The 25,835-nt window shown below is 39.7% G+C and overlaps 1 protein-coding gene and 1 long non-coding RNA gene across 5 annotated transcripts; one reads left to right on the plus strand and one right to left on the minus strand.

Moving 5' to 3' along the window:
- Positions 1-236: 236 nt before the first annotated feature.
- On the minus strand, positions 237-18,666 carry LOC139119004 (galactosylceramide sulfotransferase-like). 4 transcript variants are annotated; one of them, XR_011548829.1, is made up of 4 exons: positions 17,455-18,652; positions 15,168-15,341; positions 3,368-4,556; positions 2,409-2,850 (listed from the first exon to the last, which is right to left on the minus strand). XR_011548829.1 is itself a non-coding variant. In XM_070682615.1 (3 exons), the coding sequence occupies exon 3, from the start codon at positions 4,309-4,311 to the stop codon at positions 3,451-3,453; it is 861 nt and encodes a 286-aa protein (XP_070538716.1). In that variant the 5' UTR covers positions 4,312-4,556; positions 15,168-15,341; positions 17,455-18,561; the 3' UTR covers positions 3,285-3,450. The 4 variants fall into 4 exon arrangements, 2 of the variants coding, with proteins under 2 accessions (XP_070538717.1, XP_070538716.1); XR_011548828.1 differs by lacking the exon at positions 15,168-15,341 and having other exon boundaries at positions 237-2,850; positions 17,455-18,666; XM_070682615.1 differs by lacking the exon at positions 2,409-2,850 and having other exon boundaries at positions 3,285-4,556; positions 17,455-18,561.
- Positions 18,010-25,835, plus strand: LOC139119005 (uncharacterized). Its single transcript, XR_011548830.1, has 4 exons — positions 18,010-18,723; positions 19,812-20,862; positions 24,453-24,673; positions 24,946-25,835. It is a non-coding gene; the product is annotated as an uncharacterized lncRNA (long non-coding RNA).

Consider the following 25,835-nt stretch of genomic DNA (forward strand, 5'->3'; position numbering starts at 1 on the left):
CATCATCATCATCATCATCAATAATAACAACAGCAAAAGCAAGAAAAACATCAACAGCAACAACAGCATATCTTCATCATCATCATTATCATCACTCTCATGGTCGTCGTCGTCGTCGTCGTCGTCGTCGTCGTCATCATCATCATCATCATCATCAGTGGACAAGGTGTTACCGTGTCTTTCGAAGTAACAGTATGTGCAGTGCAAGAAGTATATTTATGAAGATTGGAGGTAACTTATGTCATTTGGTAACGTTTTTATTATTTTTGAACGATTCAACAAGAACATTTTCTTGTTTGCTTTCCCTTGATTATATCAAAATACAAAGCACAAGGCCAGAATAGATTAATACAATAGGCAACACTATTGTTGACTGATGAATTTTACTTTTGATTAAAATCCAGTTGTCCACAACATTTGGCATTAGACACACTGAACGTATTCACAGGTTGAACACTAGTAATTTCGACGTGGTTTTTTGAGCAGAACAATGTACATGAAGAACATAGCAAAAATATTGAAAAGTACTGTTACATCAAAATTTACAACTGACGTAACTTTCATTGCTTTGCACTAAAAATTCCTAATGAGCACGAAATATCGTATTGGCATTTGCTCTGGCGAAGAGGTCGATAAATAAACTTGCTTCCCTCATATGACCAAAAGCGTCTCAAAGTCCCCTTTCCTGTTTCAATTGTATGAGTGTGACGCACCGCAAGTATAAAGTTATATTCATCGAAGAGAAAGTAATTTATACAGCTATATCAAATGTTGATGGTTGCGTTTGAATAACTGCTTAATGTGCTGGAATGTTCTCAGGCGTATAAAACCGACACTGTTTACCTGAACGTGCCTGCGAATAAAGCAAGGGCTGACAGCAAGGAATTGCAACGCCTGGGGACCTGTTTTCACTGCAGTTTTACAACCGTGAAAATGATTTAGACGTAGACAAAACAGTTTTGATTTTTTTCTCGACGCCACATAACCGTGATTGCATAGTCTAAACGGAAACTGAGTATGTTACAGGGGCATGTGGTCCATCAGACATGTACTTCGGGTCGGGTTTTCTCCCAATACTTGTTTCGAGACTTCTTTGATTCGAAACCAGGTCCAGGGTCAACTTTCAGAGAAATGTGTTGTGAGTTAAAATATTCCTTCTTACATTCCCTGGGTGACTGTGTTACGATACCTATTGTCTCGATGTAAGGTTAAACTCTCTGGCCATATAACTGTTCGAAGGAAAGAACCGCCATATAATTTGAACTGAATGTTTAAAGATAGTGTCATCTGTACGGAGTAACGTCGCTTAAAACATTATGTGATCATCGACAATGTTCTTTTTTCAAGGTTTTGTATTTCTAGATAGTGAGTTTGTGCTTCTGTAGTGTGTCAGGCAAGCCCATTGCCCAGATTAAGTTTTAAATTATCATAGTATACACTGCAGAGTACCAAAATATCGCTGTTGATTGTACGGTGACGAAACTAATTTTCGGGGTTGAAATTAGCAACGATGAACTTCCTCGTAATGCAACTTGCCCATGTCTCTTTCATCAAGTGTAAATCCCCCAAATGCACTACATCGTTTATTACTTTCACCGATCATTTCACAGCGGTCAGGAGTGAAGATCGACAATTCTCTCTCGCCGTGTTCTTTTTGTCTCGAGACAATAGTGTCACGTTTTGGTAAATCGTCTGCGATCTTCCGGTATTCCGAAGTTTACTTCGGTCTTTGCGCCGATTACGCGACATCTGTAAATGAAATTTGGTCACGCCATCATGGGTCAGAGACACAGGCATCGGCACAGGTGGAATAACCTCACATGCACCAAAGAAGTTTAAAATAGTTCAATCTTTTTCAGATCTCTGCTCTTATGAAGCCTGAAATGCACGTTAACCGCACGAAATCAAAGGGTATGATGCACTTCTATGCGAAGTATCTAGTAAGGTAAGTCGGAAATACCAATATTCTGATGGCTTTTCTTCCTTTTTCTAACTTCTGCCGGCAACCTATGCAGTACATAAGAAATACAAATCCATAACTTGAAGGGTTCATAATGATCAAGGAGAGACTTTAAGCTTTCCCATCACAGAATGTTTCCAAATCCTCGGACTATTAAGCTGCGGTGTTTTAAATGTAATTTACTGAGTTAGTATAAACGGCCTTTGACCCTATATACAAAAATATACATATGTTTACATATATTTCCGCTTGCAAAAAGTAGTACTTTGTACATAAATTACAGTAATGTTATATCAGAAATGCAATGCTTGTCAAACAAATAGCATTTTGCAAAGAAATAAACATTTTTGTTTTCCAATAACAGGGAATAGATTTATCCACGGCAATGTCAAGCATTATCCCTTCCATACTTTCATACTCGCTAATGATGTACAGTGAAACTTGCGCTCTCAAGATCTCCAGTATTTATTAAGTTAATCTGCCGGAAAATTTTCCCAAAGGAACTCTTTTTTCGTACCAGTTCGTGCAAAGCTCACAAGCTCAAAAGCGGATCTGATGCTAACTTAAATCCAAGATCATGGCCCAAACCTTTTGAAAAGCGGATAACGATGGAATCCAGGAGCAGCCCCGTTGCCGGGGTAACAAAATCTTCATCTTCTTCCTCGTTCTTGTATTCAGTGTTTCAGAAGTGTCTTCAACAGCTTCAGTCCCCTTGTAAAGACGGATGTTTCTTTTTAGCTTGAGTCACATAAAAGAAAAATAGATTCCGAATAATGCGATGATGATGGTGACACTCGGCAACGATTAGCAGATGCTGGAGAAACGGATTCCTCTCTGCTGTTTTCTGTATCTAGGCGACAACGGCGTTGTCTCCATGGTTTCCACGTTTTCTATTCAGAAATGAACATCAGACGATTAATAAACATCTATCCGGGGGGTAAAACAACACCATGGGAGTCAGTAGAAATGACTCCCTGCGTGTAGATGTAACAATACATGCCTCGATGACATACTTTCTGTTACAGAGCAGAAATCATGTCATCAACATATTTACATTTTATGTGTATACACAAGCTTTAAGTAGAGCTCTGCTGACAGACGATTCAAACAGAATGGCACAAATAACTTCTTAAATAAAGGAAATAATGATTTGGAAAGATAGTGACTTTAAACCTTTAGCAGACTTAAATGTAAGTTTTAACTCTTTCCTAGCACATACTTTTGGAGTCGTTTTGTGAGCGAGTGCGTCCTCTGCCAAAGATATTTGTCGTTGAAAACAACTGAAGAGCTTTTTCGGTAAAGACCGATATTTTACTGCAATATTGTTCATAAACAGATGTTTATTGCAAAATAAAAGATTCTCAAAACAATGCAACGAAATTTGATGCATCATGCCTCGTCACCTACTTGTTAAGGAAAAGTTCCTTTTATATTCCGCTCACCACAAACAGTCTTGTATTGCAGAGAAAAAAAAGTGACCTGTGAGATTGTCACTTGAAATTCAGCGTAAAATTCATCCGCCTGAGGGCGGCTATCATCTGGCGCTGACCCAGTATTTTCCAGTAATGGGTGTCTTCTAACCGCAAAAGTTGACAAAAGTGTGAAGCGTTCGTCACCAGCACGAACTTTTCCTCTCGTCTGTCTGACGTATCAATGACGCCAACATCGACGCAAGTCCTAAAAACTTCCTTTTGTTTTCGCCTGAATATTTCCAAGTCTCGGTAAAATTGGTCGCCCAAGGCGTGGATTTTCCTCCATAGTGTTTTATTGAAGTAATCGTAAAGAATGGAATCGGCGAGACTCCACTGTCGAATGTTTTTGTCAAAACTTTTGTCATAATTGTATCTTAATCGTTTACTGCGAACTCCTTTAGGGATATACAAAATGTCGTCAAAATCCCAACACAGTAGGTTTTTCAATAAAACTAACGACTCATCGTAATATTCCTGGATGAGAACTAAATTGAATTCCTTAGAAAATTCTTCAATTTTCAACAGCACGTATGAGATGTTGGTCTGTTGCTGGGCATTTAGTCCGAGATCGTACATCTGGCCGTTTCTGATGTACGGTCGACGGGAGAAGGTCAGCTGCGAGAACTCGTCCAGTCTCCGAAGGAACATGTTGAAAGGGCGCCTGTACATCGTCAAGCCGAGCTTCTCGGCCAGTTGGAAGTAACCGAAAGCCGATTCCAAGTTGGCGACGGGGTCCCGAATAATGGTGATGTACTTGGCACCAGGACGAATCACCTGGCTGATTTCCTTCCTTGAGTACCGTGCGTGGCTCGTCAGAATGTTGAACGTGACAGCGTCGCCGTCTTTGAAGTCGAGCAGAGGGGGAGACTTGATGGCCATCTTGCGGTGGAACAACTGACTGGTCAAAATGTGGCTGTGTGGGTTAAGAACGAAAGACAGATTTCTCAGGTAACCGAATCTTTCGATAATGGAAGCCAGCGTGGTACTGCCAGTCTTGTGGGTCTTGACAAATACTATGTTATTCACCTCTGCTACATGAACCGTTACTCCTCTCTATGGCGCTGTGCGATATCTGAGAAGTCAGCTCGCTGAAGTTTGTGCTGAGCAATTCCAAAACAGAAGACCTACGGGGAAAAAATGAGATCAAATCTTTATGCCTAGCAGATTTATGTATTCGATGTGTAAGGTTTGGATATACAAATAAAATGTTTTAACAAATACCAGGTGGACCGTGTCAATAAGTCAGCAGATGCCCAGCCTTGCTTTCAAGGTCACATACTTTTGTCGAAGCTCCGTCGTGTGTTTATAAAACAGTTCCAATCGTAGTGTTCGGACTTACAAAGTGAGATGTGCAAACACAGACATATTTACTTTGGTATCATTTGAGCTTTTAGTGAGAAAGTAATTACATGTCCTGTATGGGTTACATGCCACTTGATATGGAAATTATTGGATTTTAGACAGGTTTATCGATCGAACACGGCTGTGTTCTGGTGAGTATGAGATAGACCAAAAGTCCTATTCTACTAATGGGGTAAGCGAACATACGAAACATCAGAACACCATCGATATTATGTATTAAAGCTTTATTTCTGTTTGTGTATGACAGTGTGTGTAAATCTTGCAACTAAAATGAAACATGCGTGCTGAAAGGTAACAGATGTTATTCCTATTCGTCTTCGTACCAACCGTGCATAAGTATGGTGTTCATTTTCATTTGCTTTTTACATCATATTTGATATCTGCAAGAAACATAAATCAGACTTTTCTGAGTAAATCATATCAGCGATCGATTTTGAAGAGATTTTATAATAAACGAGGGAGAACTGTCCATTTGTATGGATTGACATCATCACCTTTTGTGTCAATGCTACAAGCGAGCAGTTTCGAGATCATTTCAGAGTCACAGAACCAACACTGATTATATTACAAGCCGACAGTACAGCCATCACTGAAGTGCACTCTTGAAAGAACAAACGTGTCCCCTCTATTTGTAGCTGTGCAGCCGGTGACAGACAGACAACACAAGCGGCTTTGACGATTACACCACTACATCTCGTGCACTGTAATCCTACACCGCACTCTCATTATAACTGAATAATTGTTTGGCGTGTGTAAGGTTGATCAACTGCAAAGGATCAAAACCAAGATATTCACATTTCTGTCAGCAATGATAAAGAAAGGCTTTGTCCAACACGAAGGCAAAAAATTTGAAATGGAATATGCGTCCGGTCCCTTCTTTATTCACCTTCGTTGTGTTGCGGGTACAATACCAATCGATCTCAGTAATATCTATTTAATTATGTGTGTAACCATAGACCCTCGGTCAACAAGGTCTATGGTGCAATGTAACTTGTAGTTTTAAAAGCCACCAACAATTACACAGATGAGAAATCGTACGGTCCGCTTTCCTTTCATAGAAAGCTTCATTCTTCTAGCTCGAGTTAGCACGATGTGCGGAAGTCAGTGGATGCAAAGTAATTTTATCTTTTCAAGTGGTGATATGACGTCACTATGCAGGTATATGTAGAGCAATAATGAGTTACGCTAAATAACCTTTTGTAAATTAGACACGCTGTCATCACCCAGGTGGGCATCTATTCAATCATTGGAACTCTGTTGGTGGTTCAAACTCTTTCCGAGTCGCATATGTGACAAATGATCGATTTTCCGTTCCAAAGACGGGGGAACGGAGGAAAGCAGAGAGTGAAATCATGAAACGACTCAATCAGAATCAATTTGCAGACTTCTTTACACGAACAATTACCTATTATAATTTTGGAATCACGATACTCTCACAAATTATATAGTACATGTAAACACGATAACAAATCTCTAAAGGAAGATCCCCAGCGATACACACGTGTTTTTGAAATTCGCTGTTCTGTAATAAAGTTTTTGTATGATATATTTGCTGTAATGCTATCACATTTCCACAGATGAAACCAACGATTGCATCAACTCGATAGAGCTAAAGTAAAACCTACACAAGTCATCATTACAATCGATCCATCAAACATAGCTACTTTCCGCCAGCGTGACCCCAGGGTATCTTTGGATACACTAGTCTTGTGTTTGACAACGACTAGAAAATAGCATGTTGCCATGCCAATGTCAAACGAAGAAGACATCTCGGCGACAATTCAGTATTCCTCCGGATATTAAGACTGGAAGCGTGGGTCAGTTATTGTCTGCGGAACTATATGCTGTGCCGGATTAGACCTTATCAACCGTCATTCATTACGTCTGTCTCTTTCAGTGACAATCTTGAGGCGGATTCATACTGTTTCAACGTCGGGCGTTCAAATCAAAATGACAATTTCATTATGTTTTTATCCAATCAGTGATTGCTCTTGTCGCGAAATTATCTTTATCAAGTTGCCACCAATCTTTAGAACAACCTTATTGTGCTTAATGTATGGCTTGGTCAATCATTCAGGAAACGGGGGGGGGGGGTCTTTTCTGTGACGATCTGGAGCAGTTCCTGTCGTGTTTTCTGTGCCTTCAATCCATCGTTTAGTCTATGAACATGCGCAGGGAACCTCCAAAAATATTCCAACACAAACAACTCAGCCTAAGTAATTCATGATATCGTATCACAAAAATCAACAGACTCTTTGTTTAGATCTGTTGTGATAATGTTCATATATCAAAGTGTTTAGAAAAAAATTATAACATAAAAAAAGAAATGTTTGGCACTGCATCACACTTTCGCCAACTGTCGAGGACCAGTAACAAACTTCTGTATTAATATTGTCTGCCCTAAATCTAGAGTTGCCATGACACAGCATGTCAAACCAATGAATAGCAATGTGGGAGAACAATTAGTTGCAATAGTCGAGCGTCCTTATAATTTCTACAGTCAATTACTGAAATAACCTGGTTAGAAACTTCACCGGTTACGAAATTTCACTATATATTACATTATTGAATGCGACCTCGGTCTCCGGGTAAGATCACAGACTTCGGGTCTTAGAATTGCCCAGTTTTTTTTCTCATCGCTCGTAATGTCGCAATGGATTAGCGAAGGGCGGCAAACAGGTCGGTAAACGTACCCCGAGGGGAAATTACACTTATTCCTCTAATTAGAAGGACGATTTTCGCCGCCGACCAAATGCCAACGATACGGGGCTTAGACTTCCGTTTGGATTTACTTCCTTAAGAATTTACGTTATGAATAAAACCCGCTCTGGCTTGAGATACGAATCCTCCAGAGAAGCTTTGGTTTAATTTATTTGAATTACAGTGTCTATTTTTGATCATAAATAGCCAAAAACTAATAACAGTCATAAGACGCAAAACAGCCGAGAAATGTTCTAGCAAGATCGAGCTACAGTGATGTCTATCTGTAGTTGTGTGGCATTGCCGCGATATCGCACAGCATTGATGGATTTGCGTTACAGTTCGGAGTTAACTGCTTAAATGATCGTTTGCATGACCCCCGACTAAGGTTAAGCCATCTAGAGAAATGTATACTGAGGTGATGATCTTTGGGGTTTAGCTTTCCAGCGACAACCGCTACCGACAGGCATTTCCATCCACGCCGCTTGTCTGCATTGATCCATTCGACAGGGTTGTCCAGAATGACGCACAACTAAGGCGAGGAGCCCAGTTTGATTTCAGCATTTTCCGCTCGGATAAACGATTAAATGAATCGCAGGTCGAGTTATGATGATGCATCGACCGAAGGAGCGACATCTGATTTAAGTAACCAGGTGGAGGTTTGCAAGCTTCAAAATGTGTCTATTAAATTCCACTTTTGCCACACCGATTCATCGTTTACACTGTTGTAACGTTCACAAGAACTATAGATACAGTTCATTTAGTTGTCAAGTGTTCACGATAACATCTGCGCAACCATAGTACAGCATAACCCTCAAACCTAGGGAAATGTAATGTGGAATAACATCAACCTTGACGCACATAATATGCGATATTTAGGTCAGCATTCCAAGTTGCACTAATTACACATATGGATTCATTTCTTTAGCGCGTGTCTCCCTCTATGAATATAGTCCACTTCATATATTACACGCACGCACGCACGCTCCCTCCCACCCATCCATCCACCCACCCATCCACCCACCTACCTACCTAATTACATACCTACCTACTTACCTACCTACCTACCTACCTACCTACCTACCTACCTACCTACCTACCTACCTACCTACCTACCTACCTACCTACCTACCTACCTACCTACATATGTGTATATCTGGATTTGTATGGGTGTTAAGGAAGGTACACCGGCGTGCATCTGTGTGTGTTCAAGTGTTTACTTATGCTTGCCCGGGCCTCGACCAATGCTATTGCATATCCTTGATTTTTGGATACAATTAATAGAGATGACGTCATGTCAAGAGAGGCAAACCGGCTTTTTCCACTGAAAAGGAGTGACTCATGCACGCAGCAATTTGACAGTTGGCGGTCCAATGACGACAACGATCAGCTGATGTCTAGGAAACGTACCAATAATGAGCCTTTCTTCAAATGGAAGGGTGGATTAAGAGTTCGGAATATCGTGTAGCTTCCGAGAATGCTGTTAAATAGCAGTAGGGACCTCATTAAATGTTGATTACTGTTACAGTGGAAGGTTACGGTTGGTTGTAGAGTATGACAAAGGCAGAGGGAATAGAAATTGTCTTTTGGGATTTTAGCGATTGAATTTCTATTTCCTTCTCCCATTCACCGATAATGTACTGACTGACTGACTAAATGTAGCTTGTGTATTCGGCGAGTATGCCAGGTAAATGGAGCAAGAGACAGTTGTCATTGCGTTTTAATATAAACCACTCGTGTCGTCTGATCAAAGAGATGGCTAATTGTCCACATCATTTGAATACATTATGGCAGTTTGTGCCCTGAATAGCAATTAAAGCATTTGTCACACAATAATAAGAGCAGGTCGCGACTTGTTTTGCTTGTTTTAATCAAATCGTATTCCTGTTTGTGAAACGTTTCTAAACACCGGAGCTCAGAATGTCGATTCATTGCGCACCATCTGTCCGTTGTTCTCTACAAGTAAAAATAATGCGACTCCAATTTTCTTCCAAGGCTTCCAGCCTCTATTCATCGCACATGATAATTTTGTTATTAGCTGTCTGGAAAGAAATATAATCCAATCAGTGTGCGAAATTAAGAGAAAATAGCTTCAGGTCATAAGGACCTGCACCAAGCCAAAGCTTCAGGTCCTTACAGAAAACTGCTGGTCCTCAGTAACTGCAGTTTTTAATGACCTGTATTACCATTAAAGTCAACACTCTCTTCACCAATACTATTCTTTTGAATGTTGCAATCTTTAATTTTTCATGTCCTTTGAACAACGGAGTAAGCAAGTATTCACTCCAAAGTAAATTGTTCATATAGATTGCAGAGTAGTTAAGTGAATGATCATGAATCATTCATCTACATTATCTGGAATCTGAAAAAGATCACAGCCTTCATCTTCCTCACCGTCATGCGCACACATTTATCAATGTTTTCCACCATGGAGGGGGGGACTATGGGACTAACAGGAGAATTTGACATTTTTTTCTAGCCATGTCAAATCTCCCACTCTCAGACTATAAAATTATGTCAAACACCCAGAGGCAGGGGAATACAGGCGATGGTTTTTAGCAGTTTACGAGTGTATGTCAAACTTTTCAGAGTCATTTTAATAACTTTAAGTTTTCAAAGGGCGATGTGACCCTTCAATCGCTCAGGCAAAACTTTTCGATCAGAAATCATGCGTTCATTTCCACGAGTGGCGGCGTGTGTCATTCATGTTGTCTGCAATTTCTATACGCTCGATCTCGATAGCAAAATGAGATCGGCGTTTGTCATGCATATTTTTCCAACGAATCTTGCCGTAGCAGCGTATTAAACTCCTCTATGAACCGTTTATGTTTTGAACGCTTCTATTGAAAATCAAGGAAAGAAAACTGAGTCAGTTTGATAAAATGAAGGATTGAAGGGCTGTATTATGAATTCCGAACAGTCGAAATGTGGAACTAGTGAAGTGATACTGGGTGTTGTCGTCATATAACACCGATATGCTAACAGAGTTACACTCACTAGACGAGTATTATTATAATGTTGTATCGCATTGTTGCACCAAAATCAATCCATGAATATAATTAGCTGCACCGTGCTTTGCAGATCGCAGGGATTAGACTATTAGTAGGCCTAAATGTAAAATGTCGCAAAAAAATTACTATGTTGCGACAATGTCATCCCCCCTTGTCTGGCATACCATAGCGATCGAATTCCCCAATACCAGGCCACGAAGTGCGATCAACCCTGTTGCCCTGCACTCCATCATTGGAAAACATTCATAGGTGCATGACATTCAAGTCTGAATCACATGATTCAAAGTCAGTCATCATCTGCATCTGTTACAGATCTTGACGGATAAATTTTCATTATTTATTCCAAATTCCAGTCGGTCATATGGTCCGACATGTTGCTAAAAACTTTCGGCCCGACGAGAAATCTGTCGGTCTCGGACCGTCGGACCGACGTTAATTTCGCACACTGAATCCAATTTGAGTTGTCATTTCCATACAAATCGTGTCGCCTAACAATCAAATTCTGTGTTCCCTCAGCACCTTTTAATCTAATTTCTGTGCCCTGTACTCATGCAGTTTTTGCTCCCTGCATAGGCAAGTATTTACTCAGTAATTCAATTGAAAAGATCGACCCGACTCCATAATAACTGAATTTGCTCTATCCACCGGCTCAATGTATTATGAATTCCTTTATGCGTATGTTCTTCATATTTGTTGTTGTCTATTTCCACAAAGAAAAACTTACTTCATAGTTCATGATATAAATAATCTTCAGGATTCTTGCGTTCTTGAGACTGAATTACATTAACGCGGGAATAATCATCTTCCTTGAGTCTGCATTTGCTGTTTACCGACCAATTTTATTGGTAGTCATAGATTTGCGTATTTTCCCTCTGCAGCGATTTCAAAACAGGCTTAGTTTTGCTTATGGCACTGTGTCATATCTTGTTTTCGTTATCGCCACTCTTAATACTGCAATTTACATTTATAAACTTCTCCCGTGCAAAAGAAAATGACTCTCTTGCCTAGCTCTCTTGATCAAAGACAGTCGTCCTACTAAACTGTGTGAATATGATGTCGATTTACCTCTCTAAGATTTCACAATGAACGAATTAAAATATTGATAGACATATCATCATGATCTTTTTTATCACATTAAACATTAGTATCTAATGTTCTAGAATTATTGCCGAAAGATGATCTATAAATAAGAAAGCTAGAAAGCTAGAAAGCTAGTAGCTAGCTAGCTAGCTAGCTAGCTAGATAGATAGGGTATGTTGGCTGACAGACACATTCTAACTCATAACTTGCTGAGTGAAAGATGAACAATATGTATTTCCAGTTATCAACCTTCCCCTCCTTCAAACTCGCAAACGACAAAGTTTTTTTCTTCTCTGACCAGGCTGAGTCAAATCTCGCGAGACTCATGTCCACTTTTCAAAGTGAAAAGTGCAGCCGTGCATCAAAAACGAAACTTGGCAGTGCTCACAATAGAGCAAACAGTAAAAGCAGATGCTGCAAAACAGTGAAAGATCGTGATCTTTTATCTAATATCTGAGAGGAACTTTGCTGTTATGCATTTCATTTCCTGGCTAGTCATATTACTCTTTAATGTACTATACAGAAACCTCCATGACAACTTTCTCCCATTTAAGTTTGAAGTGAGTCCAAACGAACGTAACGATTGAACAACTATTCAACCGGCGACAAGCGTAGCACCATTTCCACGCGATTTCCTTGCTTGTCATATTACTCTTTTATGTACTACACAGAAACCTCTATGACAGCTTTTTTTCCATTTTGGTCTCCGAACGAACGTAATGATTGAGAAACTGTTCAACCGACTGACAACCGTACCAACATTTCCACGCGTTCAGTATATGCCACACAATTTCAAACCCAAAACCAAATAAATATGGCAAACCCAATATCGAACCTTGAACTGGGCAAAACGTCCAATAACTTCTTAGGTAGAATAAGCGAACTATGAATGTAGTCATTTGCATCAAATACTTGTTAATGTCATCTCTGTCTTTCGTAAGTGAGAGAACTGTCTCCTGAAATCATTGGTACGTTCGTATCATTTGTGGATCATGCAGCTCTAATTCACATGATGGTGGCTATTAAGGATGGTCGAATGCACGGAATCTTTCCCCGCAATGTGACAGTAAATATCATTTTCCTATAGACATTTCTAGAATTTCATAATGCATTAACTGCAGATGTTTTCCGTGAAAATATGCACACGCATGTGTAATAATTCCTATCTTAATAATACACGCACAACGAAAGCGACAGCTTAAAAACACCCACATGGAACAGTATAGTAATTTGTCATAAACACTCGAATATTACCAGAAGGGCCGTCTGTTCAGTCCCGTGTCAAGTATAAAGAGCAAAAACATTCAGTTACACATATGGCTTATTTTGGTATTTCTTGATAATTTCTTTTTCAAAAATATTTTGCCAAGCTAACGGTAAACTCGAGTTGGCATAAAGCGTTGCTAGCGTTTTCTGTCCTACGGCGAGCAGGTACAGAACAATGAAGTGCACATGATATCCCTGGATTCTGTCTCATCCAGATGTTGATGTCAGGCAGGACTTTGAGTTCTTACGCACAGAAAGATCTACGGCGGAAAATTGATCTTTGACCCAACCCAAACGTTCCGAGAAACAGTTTGTATACACAGATACCCCTTTTTACTTCCCTGTACTATGAGCAGAATAATTGCAGGTGAAGGAAAATCTACTGAACATAGATGAATAGAAGTTTTGTAAATAAAGACAAGAAGACATTGAATGACTGCGTTTCCAAAAGAGAGTTTCAATCACGCCAATGATATCATAACAGAAGTAAGGCCACCTGCCAATCATCACTCAGCGTGGCTAGTGAAGAATGTTCACTTCCCTAGGGAGTCCAGCAAAAGAGAATATCGCACGATATAATTCACAGCGAGGGGGTGCAGCTGGTAAAGCGACTATTTTAACGGCGCACAAGATTTGGTTGCCGGCTTCCATGAGAAATGTATTTACTCTCATATCAACAAATACAAATTCTTACACCTTTAGCTTTGTCCTTTCTTCGACAATCGGATGTCGGTTCAAAGTGGACATTAATGTTGAATTTTCTGCCGCACTCTGTTAGCAAGTGACATCTTCCGTGGATTTCCCATCTGGTAGAACTGACGAGAGATTCCCAGAAAGTTTAACGTGTATCTGACGCTGTATCGTTTGGCTCATTCGAAAGCAATAATATCCGAAGTGAAAACAGCAATAATCAATAGATTAATCAGGCAGTCAATCAATCAATTAATCAATCGATTGATCGAATAATCTGTTGAATAGAAGGACTGAGCAATCAATTGCCATATTTGGAAATGATGCGACAAATCTGTCATATCTGTACAGCCGACAAACGTTAAACACAGGTACAAATACGCCACTCGCCTGAGCAAAAAAACGATCGACAAGTTCAGTCGGTTTTTACTTGACAGCTCTAATATCTCCACGTGTTCGAATAAAGTGTTTCTTACGCCAAGAGCTTTAAAATGAGCCCCAAGGACTCGTATACTAGAAAAGAGTTGAGGCGCGCTCTATACCTGAAAGGTGCAATAGCTGTAACGTTTGGCTTTCATTAGTTTTAGTCTTTAAAACAAATGCTTTTTCCTCTTCTTCTCTTTAGGATTGTTGAAACGTAATCGACAATTAGACTTGCAAACACGACACATTTGTACTAACTGCTGTTTTATCATTGATAAATGAATTCTTGTCACGACTAAAAGTCAGTTGTCAATAACAACATGACAAGAAAGATTACGAATATTGCACATATCCAGCCATACATACATACATATACATACATACATACATACATGTACATCTAGGTGTTGACATAATTTTACGCTGGGCATTTCGACGTACTAGGTGTGAGACTAGAACAAGAAATCACATTTCCGAACAATAATATAAACATACAGGAGAACACCTCACAAAATACGCGAAGAGTTGAAACTGATGAAGCTTTAATGTTCTACCGTTTATTTTACTCGTAACATGTCGCCCAATGAAAGCCTGTCAAACTTCTAGATCCTCCGATCACTACGTTATTAACCAATACCGAGACCGAGAGATCGAGAATTATATGTGACGATGACAGCTTTGGAAGACTTATCACTCAGGAAAAATAACATACAGATATATAATTCATAGGCCTAACTGTTAGTACATGCTCATTTCCCCTCTCATTGCTGGCGGTTTCACCGAGCCGAAAATATTAGCACAAACTGTGTTAGTCTTGCGTGGAGACGGCTTGTATAAATATTTACCAGTGCTTGCCTTACAACGCCCGGTAACAATTAGACTTGTATGTCCTTAGATGATGCTTTTTTCGTTCGATTATTCACCCTTGTAATGCAGTTAAAAGATCCACCAGGGATGTGTGTTCGACCTCTGATCCTAATGGGCAACTCATGTAACGACTGTAAACATTCCATGCGTCAAACCTTCAACCGCATCCCGGGCCTCTGCGGAGTCCAGGATAAGAACAAACTTTAGCCGTCAATGAGGCAAGCACTCCAGATGTATAACGGCATGAATTTAGGAAGGAAGAGTTATATGCTAATATCTCGGTAAGGGTGTCATCTGGACCAATGATGGAACACCCGTGTTACCATGGCAACTTACTTTTGATTGACGTTCATCTTGCAAGACAGGAACAGCTATGCATTCAATCTCCGCACCCCGAGCAATTGAGATGATTTCACCGGGCATAGATCGATAGGTTCCGTAACCGCTTTTAGCTTTTTTCTGTCTCCAATAATCTGACCATGGTGTCTTGTATTTCCAGGAATAGAAAACCTGGGCAGAATGGCGACGGCGTAATATGAGAAGTCCGCAACATGACAATGCTACTAGAATACGGTCTAAATCATGGAATAAAATTATTTCCTTTTGAAAGCGCCATTTCCATCATCTCCTGGTCCCATGACGCGATTTCTCAATCAAACTCGACTAATCTGTCTTAAATGAGGTTTTAGTGATCTTGTAAAGAGATACTGATCTCATAATTTATATTCATATGAGCTGTCCCGGGGAACATTTGCACGGTATATGTACGTACACATAACACACTGACTATGTTCCATGTGCCATCTTCTTTTCGCTGAAGATAAGTTGGGTTTAATACATGCAAATGGTTGATAAATTGTACTCTTAGCTGTGACATTTCACAATATTTCCGTTATTTTATCACAAAACAAACCAGTTTCGGTGAACTTTTCTCTCATTCTTATCCGTAACGTATGTTGTCATACAAAGTCCTATCCTTGCCAACAAAATGTATAGTGTTTGAAAAGTAATCTTACTGATACTGATACCTTTGATGAGTGGATTCAAGTCCGGATTAAAATTCAGATACCAATAATGAAAATTTCATACATAGAGGCCGTAATAGCAGGCTGGACAATATTCATTTTTACATAATTATGAAAGCGGTAAACGAAACTGATCTCATAGTTACAGAAAAGAACAAAATTACCGAAAAACACAAAAAAAATGATGGCGCCTAATATCATAGAACACTAACACTTTCATCATCAATAGTATAAGTAGTATAGTATAAGATACTTTTCCTGTTGCCGTATAAAGAAAGGTACCAATTACAGATACATCTCTCACCTTTGGTCGCCAATTTAAATACTGGTTTACCTATATAATCATGTATTATCAGAGGTAATGGCATGAATTCCCGATTCAATGGTATTACTGTCGCCGATGGCTTCTCTTGTAATAATGCTGCAGTATTTGATATTTTTCTCATTGTATGGTCGCGGTCTGCCTGAAGGTTAACTGTCAATGCGACAATGAGGATCATAAAAAAGGTCGGGATTATAAAAACTGCAAGATCATTTATCTTTGACCGACTCTTAAACTTTCGATAAGCAATTGGGTAATTTACATTTCTAGATAATCATTATTTTGTTATCTACTCTCCATAGTTTTTACCTTTCTCAATTTTAAGGAAATGAGCTCAGAAATCCTCATGTGACTTTTATGTATAGTATCACGTCTGACATTATTTTGTATCCGCGTCATTCAAAGCTATGGAGAGCTTGACAGGGGTGTTTTGTCAAAGAGCTTTAAACGCGAAGCCATTGTGTAATTGCTTAATCGCGTGTCCACACCAATGCATCTCCGAACAAAGCCACGTTAAAATGAATCAATGCGTCGAGATCCAATCATACGTCAAACTGTTTAAATGCTTGCCGGCATTTTCTCTGACCTCGGCCACCGGAGTGCTTCACTGCGTGGTCTGGTTTATTCCTCTGACATTTTAAAAGACTGAAAGTTCAAAGTGACACGCTTTCTCTTTCTTGTTCAAGTTGTTGAAAATACACTGGGGCACGGGGAAGGGAACACGATAACAAGTAAAACATTGAGCACCAAGTACCAACTATCTAACGTTGCTCTCCACTTAACCCGAATGCATCATATCGATTAGGGATGACATAATTTTTATGAAAACAGAATGTCACAGCTGGAATAAGATAGAATAATAACAAGAAGTGGAACATCGCATTAATGGTATCGTGTAAACATACCAAGCGTTAGCGACGAGAGGACGAACTGATTATTCAATCGCCACAGTGCATTCGCTTCAAATGATCACTCTGGGTTCGACTGTTTCGGCTCGACGATTTGACTTTGGCTAAGAAGTTGATGTGCGCCTCTATCTGGCGCTGTGCATGAAATCACCCGAAGGTGGTTTCCAAGCATCGCGTCTACAGACTCAATGTCATTGCGTGCGTATACTCAGCTTCATGATCACGGGCGATGATTATCCCAAGGGTGCTTACACCGATATCAACCAACCCGTTCCTCAAATCCCGCATAAGTATGCCAAATCCCGTACATGATACGATATTGGTTGTAAATATTGCCCCTGATAAGGCTGTATTCTATTCTTACTCACCTCGGGTTCGTTGGCGTTCTGTAGATCGGTGGCTGCGGAAGATTCCCGATTTTTGTGTACAGTGTTAGGAAAGCCGCGGCACAAAGCGCAAAGAAAAACCCGGCAAACGTTTCACCATGTTGGGTACTTCGTCTCGATCAAGTTCTCAGCTCTGCTTTTGGTTCAACATACCATGATATCAACCTAAGTGTGTTCGCCCTTGATCAAGTGATCCAAGCGACCTGTGAATTTCATCTGCGTGCCCGGATGCTGGGTTTACAAGTCACGGTGTAGCGAACGCCGGCGTTGTGGTTCAGGGAACATGAGATTGCGTGTACATCACTCTTTGTGCTCAGCTCGGCATCTCTAATATCCGATTCAGTGTGTGGCTTTGTCGACTGAGTGGGCCATGTTACATTATTCACACATTCTCTGTAAATATAGGTCTACCAATCCAGACAAAATACCGCGCTCAGTGTGTGCAAAGACCTGGCGTGTCTATACCAATGAACACTTCTCACCATTTAAATTCAAATCACGTTGCCGGTCGATCGGTATCACATGTACTGCCCGTAGAGCTCCTCATCTGTGTTCAATAGCGACACGGTGGAAGCAGGTACATTGTATAGGTCGTCTAATGCGCTCACTAAGCTGCAGAGATTCTCTCACTAGGCCATGTCTGGGTCGTGGTGTCATCGGAAAGCTCGTATTCCTCTGATTTCTGAAAGGGAGACAGAAACATGTTTGTTGGGTTTCGTCTTGCGAGCAGTATAGATCACAACTTTGACTTTCGCTGTTAGAACCCTCAGTGGGTTATGCGAATTAATGTTTACTTATAAGAGCAGTGCCATCTGGCTTCCTCCATGTTCAGCTCTGACATGTATCCACCAGAAATGACCCTGTCTGACTCACAACCTGAAACCAGGATACCTTTCATGCGAGCCACCTTTGAAGTTTTACTGAAAATAGAACTTCCGTGCTGTTTTCTCGACGCGATGTCATGCGTATGCTATCAGAAACTCGATGTGATCGGCGAAAACTGATCTTTCCCCGCGCAGACACCAAGTCGGTACAGTTGACTTGAAGAATTCCAATCCAAAACAGAAGTCGTACAGAAAAACAGCCCGTCTGTTTGACTTCAAAAACTCTGCCTAATAAATCTGCATTCTGTATTCCATGTCACAGGCGATAGAGCCCCGCTGCCGCACTGCCCATCTTTGCACAAGCCCAGTCACAGTGTTTGTTAATTGTGACCTCCAGAGGTTCTAATTCGAGAGCCCGAAGCGTAAAGTAAGTCGCCTTTGATAGACTTAAACATGGTTAATTACGGATCAAATTACAAAAGGTGCGCTAGGTGGCACTCTTTATGAGGACCTTTAGGTGCATTTACGGGGCGGGAGATGAGTCTTGACGGGGTCATGTACTCAGGGCACTCAGTCAGCCGTGTACCACACATAATATATATCTTTATACCGATACAGAACAGTGTCGTCGTTCAAAAATAACTCAGTTCATTTTCCGTCTGCGGATACTGTAACAACATATTTTTATAAATTTGCAGCTATGTTTGGAACGCCTTATGATGTTACCTTTTTGCCCGCAGTTTATGATATTGGAAAGTTGGTACAAACTGAAAACTGCTCGCTGGCATTTGCAACGCACGCATTAAATCTGGATCAGTAATTTCAACTTCGCCTAATTCCGTCATACATAGAGGGGCGTGGTTTCTTCATGCACGGCTTAGAGATGACCATTTTTTTATCAGTAAAAGTTCCAACTGTCGTCCCTTTAAAGTTTTTTTTTAAACCTTCATGGTACCACGTACACATTTTGTTATTCTCACTTTACTTAATGCTTTTATTTTCTAGTGCTCTATCAGTTATAACTTATCTTTCCAATTATATATTTTAACGAAACGATTTGATCTGCACCAGGGAAGTCATTTTAAGAGATGGTTTTTACATCTAAGTATGAAGCAAGATTTATTATTCATTGACATTAAATTAACATCCATCTTTCGTATACTGAAAAAATCCATTAACTATCGTCCCAGTGAAAGTATCAAATATCAGTGTCTTACATTTGTTTCATTAACTAATCAGTGGAATTTTAATATCAATGAATATACCCTGAAGCATCAAAATAGCGAAACTGAATCTTGTAAAATATTAATGCATTTATATTGTTTTATCCATTTTTGTTATCGGTATTTATCAAGAGAGAGTAAAACCCTGCAACCCTGATGAGATGTCTGTCATATTCCAATGCCAAAACTAAGCTTAATAGTACGGTGTGTAAACCAGTTACAAATTTGATACATATTTTAGTAAATTCTGCGTTCAAACGCAAGGTGAAAATTTATTCTTCTTCATTATCAGGTGCTAGATGTCTCTCTGAAAACAGCCATAAGTGTGTTTAGAGAAAGATTCGATGTGGAAATACTAGTATTCACCAGCCCACGGCAGTTCGTCAGTTTCCAGTCTACATCACGCTGTACACATGCCTGATACAGTGTTTTATGTTAAGTAACAACCCCACTTTGTGTAGGCCTGCATTCTGTTTTAATATGCATGTAATATGCGTGATGAAGACAGACGCTTCCCAAGTCAATGCATTTCACGAGGGTTTATCCATCCTTCAGGCAAAATGCATGAATGAATGAACTTGATGGAAAATATGTTTAATATTTAACAGAGAAAATACCGCTCGGTAGCAAGGCGTATACCGAAGATGCCTCGCAGCTAGTTTTCTTCCGTCGCTAATTCTTTGTTTTGCCGAGGCCCTACTACTTGCTTCTATCAATTACCAATAGGTCTGTACCACGTGACTGTAGTAGACAAGATGAGGCCTCTCGACCCTTGACCTCGGCGTCTTTCATATGCAGGCAATGTGAAAGCATATAATACAATATTGAACCACTCGGCGAGTGGTATACACCAGGCGTAATTTTGCAATTGAGAAATCTCACGAGGTTGCACAGAAAACGCCGTTGGCCCGCTATCCCACAAACGTTTTGATGTGTTTCACATTACGTTGCTTTGCACTTTCGCTGTTTGCCATTGCGTGCATCGAAGGCAATGTGTTAACAAAGTAAAACTAATCTCTTTGTCTGTTCGCTGTGGCCAAATATACCATTCTAACAAACATATCAACTCCAAACTTCAATGAGTATTCGTTAAATTTCATTTTCCTCGACTAAAATTGCACAGATTGTAAGTGATACGAATCTTAGAGAATCGAAGCAAATCAATCAATGTCAACTTTGAACAAATTAAATTCTAAAACGAAAATCGATTTTCTTTTTTTCCGGAGGAAAGTGCGAGCATTGATGTTCCGCCGCAGTTATCTCGCTTTGATCTGCCTTGACTTGCCGCTCAGCTTAGCTCTGATCGAAAACCGACATCGCTGATGACAGAATTATAATTCAAGGTAGGTAAACTTCTCAGGGTCCACTTATTGAAAATGCCATGAGGTTAGAGCGGCTCATCAGAGTGATTAAGAGAACACAAACTGAGAACATCTGCCCATTCTCATATCTTGACTTAATGGGTAGACGAGATGTGTGCAAGATTGAAGCTTGGAGCGTACATGTAGTCGCGATGAATTGTGGTCGTCCAAATGTAGTGTTTCAGCAGTCCTGCCGTACTCTATCCCTTAACACGTTTATACCGAGACGGCTTTCTCACAGTGTACATGTATCAAGTTTACCGGGACTTAGCCAGAAAATATACAAGCTTATTTGAAGAGACAGTCGCCGTTGCCCCGAGACGTATCTTTTCCGTCTTCGATTGCTTTGATCAAAAAAGACGCTGACTCAGGGGAGTTGCGGGGTCGAGGACGAATTATGAGCCTGAGGAAAACAAGTAATGAACAAAAAGAAGGAAGAAAATGGTTTTGGTCCCTACTGGGAATTATATGTTCACAAGATATCTCTCTGCGTTAAATTCGATGCATCAAAGTTGTCTCAAATATTTTAACATGATATCAATGGTAGAAGACAGAATTTTCTAGCTTTATTTATGCTCCTCTGGAGCCAAGAAAATTCCGTTGTAATTCCGCCATGAATTTGTGATAGTAGAAAGTGTGCAAATAAAACCGAAAAAGGTAGCAATTATTGTTATTACTACATTTATTCTCAGATGCAGGATTGGCGAAGTGAGACGTGGCGATCGGCAACATGCGCGGCTTTGGCGTTGTTTCATCATTTCCCCAAGAAATCACCCGCGTCAATCGGCGACCAAGATTCGGTCTCGTAGGGTTTGTTGATTATTCTTCATTCCCAAAATCACAAATTTGTTGTATTTTGTCAGTCCAGAAATAACTTTCATTGATTAATGTTCTTCAGAATGCTTGAATATATACTCTGGTATGCAGAATTTTGTCAGGAAATTACTGTACCGAAAACAACGCCATACCCCATACAGCGTAATTTATGCTGATGTAAGTTACAGATACTCAAATGAGAGACAGCAATTCTAAAATAATTAATTAATCAATAGATTGTTAATTATCAATTAATGTATTATTCAAGTTCTGCTACGGATTTCTATACCTGGTACAGAGAGGGCTTAAATCGTAAAACTAAAGTGGTCTAAATAAACTCACATTGACACTAAAATGAAAATCGATAAAAATGGCAAGTTTATTTCACAGTCACGTGAGGACAAGGCACTATGCAGATCCTCGAGAAACGGGATAGTGTTTGAACTGACAATGCCCCATTAAACTGTTTCATTCTCGATCCAAATTTTGCTTATTGCCAAATAATGCTGAATATGCCACTGTCTGTTTCAGTTTGTTTCTTTCGTATTATTGTTGAAAATCTACTAGTGTATTTCAGTCTGTGCTGTTCGTGTTTGTTATATAAAAATTCATCCATATAGTCATTTTAATTTAAGGCCCTAAACGAAGAACAATGCCCCAGAATAATAGGTTTTATTGTCCTTAAAATTTCAACATACAACTGTATTGGTAATAGATGAAGTACTTCTTAGTGATGGAAGTAAAGCTATTGTAATGCGGAGATAAAATGTCTTTAGATGATTTTCCTCTCACCATTTTCTGTGCACGGTATCGCGTTGTATACACTACACATTAGGTGAAAGTAATATAAAGAAGTGCAACGTTTTCATGTATGAACGCAGCCATAGATGTGCATGCTCGCCTATATACATACATACATACATACATACATACATACATACATACATACATACATACATACATACATACATACATACATACATACATGCATGCATGCATGCATGCATGCATGCATGCATGCATGCATGCATACATACATACATACATACATACATACATACATACATACATACATACATACATACATACATACATACATACATACATACATACATACATACATACATACATACATACATACATACATACATACATACATACATACATACATACATACATACATACATACATACATACATACATACATACATACATACATACATATACATCTTTTTACATACATACATATACATACATATTTTTACATACATTCATACAAACATCTTTTACGAAAGCGACGGTCGCACTGGCGGCAAAGTTTAATAGATGCACGGTGTGTTAGACATAATCACTCCAATTTCACGCCAACTGAAAGCTGTTCTTTGAAGCGTTCACGATGGAGCTGATTTCATAATAGATGGTGGTGATCTTCTCATGCTGAAAACTGACGAAGTCTTTTGACACAAAGCAATTCACAGCGGTACATCAAAGGCAAAGTCATGTAGAAACTTAGCAAATAAAATGAACGTGTATCGCCCACGGTACGACATTTTCATGTAGATATCTTCTGAAGCTGGTTGATAGAAGTTCACACAACTTTTTGCATCCGTTCATCAATTAGGGGTTATTATCACAGAATTGAGAAAAGCGATCATTTCGCGGTCGTTTTAACCTCTTACCTGCTCGCATGATTCAATTGTACTCTTCCCCCAAACATACCGTTTTGAAGGTTAATTGACCTCGATAGTCGATTCCCATAGAACCCTTAAAGAGGACTGGATCGGAACTTGGTGGGTCTTACGAATAGCGTCAATTATTTTCTATAACCTCACTTCAATGCCTAATGTGTTCTTTGGAGTTCACCGGATTTGAAAGGGTCAACGGCTTCCCTTCGATCGAGACCAGTAATTGATATAGGGCTCAATGCAAAGCCAATAAATGCCGTGGAAACCGAAAAAAGATTAAAACAAATCAATTTAGTGCGCACGTAGTGTTCAAACAACAGAATGTTAACATTATTTCTGGTTTTCTAGGAAAAAGTAATACTTTTCGTATATTACCAGGATAATCTGTAAAGACATTATACAGTATTGCTTTTGGAATACAAACACATATAGTGTGATAGTGTTTTGATGTTTCGATTGACGTGGCATGAATGGGCAGATTGAAGGCAATTAGGATAATAATTGTCATTTTCAAAGCTCAAAGTTTGGAGGGACGCAAAAAATAACTGTTTCTGTGTAATAATCTAACCACTCATATGTGCGACGTGTCATGGACAATTTCATCAATTTAGGTAAACCATACTAACAGATAGCGTAAGTATATGTTACAGTAGTTTCATACAATGAAAAAAATATGATGGGCGGTTTTTTAGACTTTCAATTTCGTGGAAGTTGTACAGCAATGTTAAGTATCTTAAAAATCAAGCTATGAGTGACATAGATATATGGTCTTCCGTTCATGAAAGACTATACATGAGTAATATGAATTGCTAGTAACTTGTCAGTTTTGCAGTAAAGAGCACAACTTAATACCACCAACGACACTGTCCCCTCAGGGTTTTGTGGCTGCTATCCACACGGGACCTCTGTCTCGGCCTGCCCCGTACTAATCGCCTGTTTGCTTACCTAACAAGACATTTCGACTTTCAAAATATTGCACCCTACTGGTTCCAATATATATAATGCTCTAGTTTTCCCGCAGGCATCTAAACACCATTTAAGCCCGAAAATCTTTTCTTTCCTCCGCTGAAGTCGGATGACTTGTGGATCGGATGTTGAGAAGATGCCAACGACTTCAGTCTCGCGCCAAAATTTTACACCCCAGGCCTGTCGAAGGCTCTAGACTTGTAAGCGCAAGATTGAACCAGTCCATGTCCACATGTCTTCGACTCAAGCAAGGAAGAAGAGGAAGTGCCAGCTCAGACTCCAAGCTGTGTGGTGCGTGACGGCCGGCTTCCAGTGTTGCATCATGGGTATGTACATTAAAGAAGCCGCTGTGGTCTTCAAAACCCTGTGCTTGTTACCAATTCCACGTGATTAATTTAGATCTAGCTCTGTAAGCGTACTCCAGCTTTGAAGAATTTCCTTACAAAATATTTCCAAATTAGCGACATCGTATTACTTGTGGCTTGATTTTCGACTCAATTATAAAATTCTTCCGCCCTGTAAAATAAGAACGTGCTTTCCTATTGATACCCGAGTTGAGCGATGAAATTCCACCAATTATTCGATATTCATTCTCTAGAATACCCGCGTGCAGTTGATGAAAATGAAATCCCCGACATCCTCGACCATCGGAAATTCAACTGAGTACAACGACCCCGGTGAGTCAGGAAAGACGTTCGACCAATCAGTAAAAAGTGAAAGAAAAAAGTGTCGTGCACCTTTTATAACAAGGCTGAGTGGAAGCGACGTATTGATGAATTAGAAGATGTGTAACAGGACACCGGTTCGATTTTGGTACAGAGCACTACACGCACCAGTGCGAGGTAACGTAATTGGCAAATCCCCGGGAGCTGTGTTCTCCTCGCCCTTGTCTGTATTAGCAAAGGGTACCGCTGTCGAATCGTGCTGGGCGAAAGCCCAAGGAGAATTGAAACATAAAGGGATGTAGCTGTCGACATCAATGAACATTGACACATTTTGGATTAGAGACTTCATCTACTGGTCTCTCGAAAACGAACAATAACTATGATGCTAGTTTTCCGAGATAGCTGACTTTTCTGCAGTCAAACAAACAAACAAACGTACAAACAAACAAACAGGACAAATTCAAATTTATTTTATGTACAAATGACAATGTACTATGAAGAAATGTGAAGTAAGACAGTCGAGTGTATCTTAACTTGCAACATTATTTTTCATGGTAATAGAGTATGCATCCCGTTTTTTGAAACGTCCTGTTGTCGAGTAGCTCTGTCAGTTGATAATTTGTAAGAAAAACCTTTCCATGCAGTGTTCGCTGGAGATTGTTTTATATGATTGTCGTGTTTCACATGATCGTTATTTTCATATCACTACGTTTTCAAGTTCTGAATTTTTACTTTTATGTAGAGTGCGTTGATATCAATTTTAGCATGGCTACGTAAAAGTACATTTGAGGCGCGTCAATAAATCAGCGTTACTTACATGACC

This window comes from Ptychodera flava, chromosome 19 (genome assembly GCF_041260155.1).
Source record: "Ptychodera flava strain L36383 chromosome 19, AS_Pfla_20210202, whole genome shotgun sequence".
Lineage (NCBI taxonomy): Eukaryota > Metazoa > Hemichordata > Enteropneusta > Ptychoderidae > Ptychodera > Ptychodera flava.